Here is a 9,188-nt window from a genome sequence, read left to right on the forward strand (position 1 = left end):
CTTTCAGCAAGCAAGGTTGTATCATCTGCATATCGCAAGTTGTTAATGAGTCTTCCTCCAATCCTGATTGCCACATTTTTCGTCATATAACCCAGCTTCTAGGATTATTTGCTCAGCATATAGGTTGAATAAGTATGGTGAAAGAACACAACCTTTTCGCACACCTTTCTTAATTTTAAACCATCCAGAGTTTCCATGTTCTGTTCGAACAACTGTCCATGTACAGATTCCTCATGAGCACAATTAAGTGATCCAGAATGCTCATACTTCGCAATGTTGTCCATAGCTTGTCGTGATCAACACAATCGAAGGCCTGTGTTTAGTCAATAAAGCACAGGTAAACATCTTTCTGATATTCTCTGCTTTCAGTCAAGACCCATCGGACATCAGCAGTGATATCCCTCATTCCATGGCCTCTTCTGAATCTGGCTTGAAACTCTGGAAGTTCTCTGTCAATGTATGCTTGTAGTTGTTTCTGTATTACTGTTAGTAAAATTTTACTAGCACGGGATATCAGAGATATTGTCCAATGATTTCTGTAATCTGTTGGGTCACCTCTCTTTAGAATTGGCACAAATAGGGATCTTTTCCAATCAGTTGGCCAGATAGTTGTCTTCTAAATTTCTTGGCAGAGATGAGTGAGTGCCTCCTCTGCCACCTCACTTTTTTGAAAGACTTTAATTTTTATTCCATCAATTCCTGGTGCCTTGTTCTTTGCCTATTCCTTCAATGCACTTTGGACTTCCTCCTTCAGTATCATTGGCTCTTGATCAGTGTACCTCTTGAAACAGTTGAACATCAACCATTTCCTTTTGGTACAGTGACTCTGTGTATTCCTTCCATCTTCTCTTGATGCTTTCTGCATCATTCAATAATTTTCCCAGAGAATCCTTCAATAACGAAAGTCAAACCTTGAATTTTTCCTTCCGTTCCCCCAGCTTGAGAAATGCTGAGTGTGTTCTTCCTTTTTGTTTTCTGACTCCAGATCTTTGCACATTTTATTGTAATATTTGATTTTATCTTCTCGAGCTGGTCTTTGAAATTTTCTGTTCAGCTCTTATACCTCCTCATTTCTTCCAATTGCTTTAGCATTTCTATGCTAGAGAGCAACTTTCAGTGTTTATTCTGACATACATTTTGATCTTTTCCTTCTTTCTTGTATTCTTAATGACTTTTTGCTTTCTACCTGTATGATGTGCTTGATGTCATCCCACAACTCTCTAGTCTTCGGTCTTTAGTGTTTAATGTATCAAAGCTGTTCTTCAGATGGTCTCTAAATTCACGTGAGATATTCTCAAGGTCATCTTTGGCTATCATGGACTTGTTTCTGTGAGGTTTTAGCAATCTGACTTTTGAGATCCACTAATCTGTAATTTTTTGAAGTATTTAAGAGCAAAGATGTCAGCTTGCGGACTAAGGTGCGCCTGACCCAATCCGGTATTTTCAATAACCTCATATGCATGCGAAAGCTGGACAGTGATAAGGAAGATGTAAAAGAATTGATGCTTTTAAGTTATGGTATTGGAGGAGAATATTGAAAGTGCCATTGGCTGCCAAAAGAACCAACAGATCTGTGTTGGGAGAAGTGCAGCCAGAGTGCTTCTTGGAGGCCAAGATGGCCAAACTTCATTTCTCATACTTCAGACATATTGTTAAGAGGGACCAGTCGCTAGAGAAGGATATCATGTTTGGTAAGGTGGAGGGTCAGAGAAAAAGAGGAAGACCCCCAATGAGATGGATTGGCCAAGTGGCAGCATCAATGGGCTCAATCAAGTGTGGCAACAGTAGTGAGGTTGGCCCCATATCGGGCAGTGATTCATTCTTCTGTGCATTAGGTTTCCATGAGTTGGTACCAACTTGATGGAGACTAACAACAACAACAAATTTGTTCAATGAGCTGTTTTGTTTTGTTTTTAACCATTAAAAAGCATGGCTATTATTTTCCCCACAAGTATGCACAGGGAGGAAATAAAATACCCAAATCCTAGGGTATTATTGGAGCTTTTTGTGCTTCTTGAACTTTTACATATTTGATACAATGAACTTTTTTTAAAGTTATACATTCATTAAATCAGTTTTAGATTTATATAATAAATTTCATGAGTATCTTTAGAGTTACCTATATGGGGACAAGGATCATCTATGACTGTAAACATTTCTGATAAGTTGTAAACATTTCTAATAAGTTGTAAACATTTCTACAGGCAGTGTTCCTTTCTGTTGTGAATAGGGTTGCTTTGAGTTGGAACTAACTCGACGACACCTAACACCACCACCAACACACACACATACACACGTAGTTCCATCAGAGTAGCATTTACCAATGCTGAAGAATTGACTGGATTTATGTATCAAGTAACTGTGGTACACACTACAGCATGTGAAACCAAGTCTCCTGACTGTAAGGGGACACTCTTCAAGGGAATTTCTCAGATTATCCATTACAATACACTACTCTTCCTGAGTTCCCTAGATAAGTATCAGGAAAGTACAATGATTTTATCCTAATTAACTCTAACCTATTTTGATGTCAGAAATCTGTTACAAGTTATTATTTTAATGAGATAGTTCTTTTGATTTAAAACTTCTCATAATTTTAGTACACATGCTACAGCCATTAGTTATCAGAACAGGAAAAAGCTCTGAAACTGAACCCTGAACCTTTCCATCTGTTTGACATTCCCCAACCAGCAGAACAGTAGACAAAGAGGAAGCAGGCACTTACACATTCTGGGACGTTGACAGCTACTCCATGTATTTTGCTCAACACATAAGCAATTGGAATCAGAAGACCACATTATGAGAATGTGCTACAGCATATTCTTTAGACAGGATGAAAAATTTACTTTGTCCTTTTGCCAGCGTGAGCAGAAATTAAGTAAGGCTTTGCTGCCATTGAGTGGTTGGTAGGTAAATAACTTTAAAGCTTTACTGATGGTCATTCTTTCAAATGTTTTACTAGGAATTGTCTTTTATCATAGATATTACCTATCTACTTGTGTTCATATGTATACCATATCTTCCTAGGGTGGAAATGAAAACCTGAACATTGCTAAAGAAAATTTCAAGTGATGATATTTTAAAGGATTATGTATTAGCCCAGTTTGTTTGCTGAATTGTTTGCATTTTTAGTCTCCTCCCCCTTCCCATTTAATTTGTTTATTTAAATGCAGTGTATAGTTCCTATGTGTTGTTGTAATGTGCCATTGAGTTGGTCTCATAATGACCCTGTATAGGGTTTCCAAGAAGTAACTGGTGGGTTTGAAACACCGACTTTTCATTGAGCATTACAGTACTTATCCTACAATGCCACACCAGGACTCCTAACTCATATGTAACTAATGTTTATTAAGTTCTTATTTTGTGCTAGGCATTATTTCATTTAATCTCCACAATAATTGGATAAGGTATGGCACTATAGGATAAGCACTGGACAGCTAACTGCAAGGTTGGTGGTTCAAACCTAACAGCCATTCCTTGGAAACCCTATACAAGGTTGCTATGAGAACTTAAAACAACAAGAATTTACTATTGTGCCCATTTTATAGATGAGGTTGCATACTTGTCTGCATCAGGGAGGTTTTCTTATGCTTGTCTAATCCTTTGTAATATAAAATACATTCACTAATAACTTCATTACCAAATACAAGGGGGCTTCAAAAGTTCCTGGGGTGGGGGGGAAAAGTTCATGGGAGAGATTGTTGCTGTGCTCACCCAGTGGCGGTTCTCAGATTTTCTTGAACTCAGATACTAGTGCCACTTACATTGAAATAAGGTGGTACCATAGAAAAGAACTTAACTGAAGAGACTTACTAACATTAACCCTTTACATTAACCCTTTACATTAAGGCCCTACAGTGTAGAGCCTTAATGTAAAGATGACTGAGCAAATACCTGGACAACTGACTGGAAGAGATCCATATTTTTGCCCATTCCAAAGAAAGATGATCCAAAAGAATGTGGAAATTATTGAATAATATCATTACTAGTACATGTAAGTAAAATTTTGATGAAGATTATTCAAAAACTGTTGCAGCAATCCATTATAAGCAACTGCCAGAAATTCAAGCCAGATTCAGAAGAGGACATGGAATGAGAGATACCAATGTTGTCCTCAGATGGATCTTAGCTGAAAGCATAGAAAAACAGAAAGATATTCACCTGTGTTTAATGGACCATGCAAAGCCATTATATAGCTTACATATAGATGCTAATTTTAATATGTAAATGTTAAACCATATAATAGAATGAAAGTATATGCTGTGATTTGAATTGTATGTTGATTCAGGTGTATGAACATTTTGTTTCCAGGGGTCCTGCAAGAGCAAGAACCATGGCTTATTTTGGGGAAGGCAAAGGGCCCATCCATGTGGATAATGTGAAGTGCACAGGAAATGAGAGGTCCTTGGCTGACTGCATTAAACAAGATATTGGAAGACACAACTGTCGCCACAGTGAAGATGCAGGAGTTATTTGTGATTATTTTGTCAAGAAAGCATCAGCTAAAAGTAATAAAGGTAAGTAAAGTTCTGGGGTCTTATACAAGGCAAAGAATACCAATTGCCTGTTCTCTCCTATATGCATTTCTTTGATAGCAAAAAATCTCATGTAACAAGAATTCACACTATCCCTTGTTCCTTGCTCTAGTATTTAAAGGTTGTGGCTCTTAAACTTCCTAGGTAAGGCTTACTGTGAGAGGAGCTGGAGTGGATTTACAGGGCCTTATCATCTCTGGGATCTTCCACTTTTTACATTTTTACCATATCCATACCATTCTTCCTCTGGATGTAATAAAAACTGCCAGACTTGTTGCTATCTTTGAAGAGCCAAAATTGGCATTTACTTCATTATAAAAAGAAATGATGTATGGGAGGATTATAATCATTGATATGAAACAAAATGTATGATTTATTGAATGTAAAACTGATTATCTTGTCTGTAAATATTCATTCAAAATTTAAAAAATTAAAAATAACAATATGATCTTAAGAAATAGATAACAAAAAAGGAAGAAATGAAATGAAAATATAAACATGAATCATTGAAACACACTTCTTGTATTCATAGTAATATTTTTAAACAAGGATACTTTTTCATGGATTAAAAAAGAAAAATGATATTTCTCAGATTCTATCTTCTGCAATTAAAAAAATTAAGGAAGTTACGAAGTAGTCTTTTGGTATAATGCAATAAAGAGATGTTTCTATTTTTAAAAATGGAAGCATTCCTTAAAGCCCTAGATAAAAGATAGATGAAATCTGTGGTCAGATTTTATGAAAAGAATATTTTTCTGGGCTAAAAGTTCATGATTATGATGCATTGGATTGTCTTAAAACCATGTCAATTAATTCATAGTCTCAGGAGACACCAGAGTCAATTCACATAACATAGTCCCCAAAGACAATGTACTACATCCTACCTTGATGAACAGCAACTGGGATATTATATATATAAAGAAAGACCAGATTTACTGATTAGAAAGAGACTGGAGGACTCTTAGGCAATGGCCCTCAGTCACCTTTCAGATCTGGAAAGGAACTCACCCTTCTGGCCCAATTTTCAGCCAAGCAGTAGATAGGTAACGTAATGGGGATAACGTCACTAGTCAGGTATGCCAACCATGAAATGGTCAGTAAATTAAAATCAAAAGGGCAACATTTACCTAAGGACCAAGTTCAAAATGGTTGGGCAGAAGAATCTAATGGAAATAGGAACCACAGGTAAAAAGTGGGATAACTGTTGATACGGGCAGGGAATTGTAATCATTGAGATGAAACAAAGTGTGTGGTTTGATGAATATAAAACTGGTGGTCTGCTCTCTAAACCTTCACCCAATTCACAAAATAAGTTTGTTTTGTTTTTTTTTTAAAAAAAGGAAGGTCCATCTACACTTAAGCATTTTCTTTTTCAGATATCTGTTAATGACTGCAAAAAGGCAATACAACACAGAATTGACAGGGATGGGCAACTTAGACATTGGTTACCCAAAATGGGGTGGGGGCAGGCTACAAAGACACAAAGTGACTGGCTTACAAGCTTTCAAGAGAGAGCCTAGTTTCAGATGGTGAGGGGAAGGTAGAATCTCCACTGAGTGGTTTCCAACCTGTCTGGACAGGACTGGTGAAAGGAAATGGGGATAAGACTCTTGTGGTTCAATAGTGAATAATTGCTATCAGGACTGATTGTGAGTGTTGCAAATGTAAAGGTAGACATTTTGTAACAAAAGAAGGGGAGTGGTTGATCTTGTAGTCCAAGAGCAGAGGACCCTGGGATCATCAAGGGAGAAGAGAGGAATGTGGTACCCTATCCAGTGAAACAGTGATGCCAGAGATGGAGGTAGAGATGATGTTGTGGAGAAATGCAGCAGCTGGAGACTCTGGACTCAGGGAAGGAGAGGGGCTCTGTGTTGACGGCTGGGGGATAGGCTTGTGGGGTGTACCCTTTGGTTGTTTGAATGGTTTTATATTCCTGAGTGCTTCACTGTACTTCCAAAAACAAAAACAGAGGAATGGAAGCAAATGCTGTTGAATGATGATGCATGGAGGGGATTGTAATCGTTGCAATGAAACGAAAATTGATAGTATGAATGTACAGCTGATGTTCTCCCATGTAAACTATCACTGAATTCACAATAAAAACCTTAAAAAAAAAAAAAGGCAATACAAGAAATGAATTGCATATTGCCAGTAAGAATCTCCCTTATCTGAGAGGCTTTGGAAAGTTCAGACAAACATTTATAACACTGTGTACTATTTTATGCTGTATTCTTCATATATAAGTAAACCAGTTTTATATAAATACTGATTACAATTTCATTTATTAAATTCCTTTCAGTGATTTAAACTTCTTCTTGTTGTTAGGTGCCATTGAGTCAGTTCTGACCCATAGCGACCCCGTGTACAACAGAACAAAGCACCGCCTGGTTCTGCGCCGTACTCACAATTGATGCTATGCTGAGCCCATTGCTGTTGCCACTGTGCCAATTCATCGAGTTGGGGGTCTCCCTCTTTTTCACAGACCCACCACTTTACCAAGTATGATGTCCTTCTCCGGGACTGGTTCCTCCTAATAATATGTCCTAACTATGAGAGATGAAGTTTGGCCATCTTGGCTTCCAAGCAGCATTCTGATTGTACTCCTTCCAGATTTGTTTGTTCTTTGGGCAGTCCCTGATACTTTAAAAATTCTTCTCCAGCACCATAACTCAAATGCACAAATTCTTCTGTGGTCTTCCTTATTCATTGTTCAACTTTCACATATATATGAGAATATTGAAATGGTCTTTTGTTCAGTTGCATCTTAGTCCTCAAACTGACGTCTTTGCTCTTCAACACTTTAAAAGAGGACTTGACTAATGAAATACATCATTTGATTTCTTGACTGCTGTTTCCATAAGTGTTGATGGTTGATCCAAGCAAAATGAAGTCTTCAATCTTTTCTCCATTTATATAGCTATTGTTTGTTGGTCCAATGATGAAGATTTTTTATTTCTTTACATGGAGGTGAAACCCATACTAAAGGCTGTGGTCTTTGATCTTCATCAGTAGGTATTTTAAGTCCTCTTCACTTTCAGCAAGCAAGATGGTATCATCTGCATATAATAGGTTGTTAATGAGTCTTTCTACAATTCTAATGCCATGTTCTTCTTAATATAATCTAGCTTCTCATATTATTTGCTCAGCATACAGATTGAATAAAATGAGAGAATAGTCGTTCCAAAGTCAGGTGAAAGAATACAACCTTTCCAAACTGTATCCCTTGTTTTGTTTGAATGACTAATTTTGGTCTATGTACAAGTTCTTCATGAGCAAAATTAAGCATTACTCATTCAGCACAATGTTGTCCATAACTTGTCATGATCCACACAGTCGAAAGCCTTTGCATAGCAATAAAGCACAGGTAAACATGTCTGATATTCTCTGCATTCAGCCAATCTGATGTCAGCAATGATATCTCTTGTTCTAAATCCTCATCCGAATCTGGCTTGAACCTCTGGCAGATTCTGATCTATGTACTGTTGCAGCCATTAAAAAATTATCTTTAGAAAAATTTTACTTGCATGGGACATCAATGATATTGTCTGATGATTTCCACATTCTGTTGGGTCACCTCTTTTTGGAATGGGCACATATACAGATCTCTTCCAATCAGTTGGCCAAGTAGCTATCTCTCAAATTTCATGGTATAGATGATTGAGTACCTCCGGTACCCATCAGTTTGTTGAAAGATTTCAACTGGTATAATGTTAATTCCTGGAGACTTGTTCTTTGCCAATGCCATCAGTGCACCTTGAACTTTTTTCTTCATTACCATTGGCTCTTGATCATATGCTATATCTTGAAATGGTTGAACGTCAACAATTTCTTTTTGGTACAGTGTATTCTTTCCATCTTCTTTTGATACTTTCTGCATCATTCAATATTTTGTCCAAAGAATCCTTCAATATTTTAAGTCGAAGCTTGAATTTTTTTCTTCAGTTCTTTCAGCTTAAGAAATGCTGTGTCTGTTCTTCCCTTTTGGTTTTCCCACTCCAGGTCTTTGCACATTTCATCATAATATTTGACTGTGTCTTCTCAAGCTCCCCTTTGAAATTTTCTGTTCAGCTGTTTTACCACATCATTTCTTTAATTTATTTTAGTATGTCTACACTGGACAGCGAGTTTCAGTGTCTGTACTGACATCCATCTTGGTCTTGCCTTCTTTCTTGTCTTCTTAATGACCTTTTGACTTTCTTCCTGTATGATGTTTTTGATGTCATGGCACACTTTTCTGGTTTTTGGTAATTAGTGCATAGTGCATTAAATCTGTTCTTGAGCAATTAATGATCTGTTCCATAGTCTGTCACTGGCCTTGTTTTGACTGATGATATGGAGCTTTTCCACCATTTCCTTCCACAGATGTAGTCAATTTGATTTATGTGTATTCCATCTGGTCAGGTCCATGTATATAGTCATCTTTTATGCTGTTTAAAAAAGGAATTGCAATGAAGAATTCATTGTTATTGGGTGCTCATATGCAAGTCCAGGCTGAAGCTGAAGAAAATTAAAACAAGTCCAGAAGAGCCAAAATATGAGCATGAACACATCTCACCTGTATTTAGAGATCATCAGAAGAACAGATTTGATACATTAGACACTAAGGACCAAAGACCAGAGGAGTTGTGGGATGACATCAAGAACATCACACAA

At 37.1% G+C, this 9,188-nt stretch overlaps 1 protein-coding gene across 1 annotated transcript in view; it reads left to right on the forward strand.

The window, feature by feature from the left end:
* The window catches only part of PRSS12 (protease, serine, 12 (neurotrypsin, motopsin)), a 168,091-nt gene that overhangs the window by 112,378 nt on the left and 46,525 nt on the right, over window positions 1–9,188 (forward strand). The window contains exon 9 of the mRNA XM_006874595.1: window positions 4,312–4,517. Within this exon, the coding sequence (XP_006874657.1) occupies window positions 4,312–4,517 (206 nt within the window). The remainder of the gene's footprint in view (window positions 1–4,311; window positions 4,518–9,188) is intronic.

Source organism: Chrysochloris asiatica, unplaced genomic scaffold, assembly GCF_000296735.1.
Source record: "Chrysochloris asiatica unplaced genomic scaffold, ChrAsi1.0 scaffold00288, whole genome shotgun sequence".
Taxonomy (NCBI): domain Eukaryota; kingdom Metazoa; phylum Chordata; class Mammalia; order Afrosoricida; family Chrysochloridae; genus Chrysochloris; species Chrysochloris asiatica.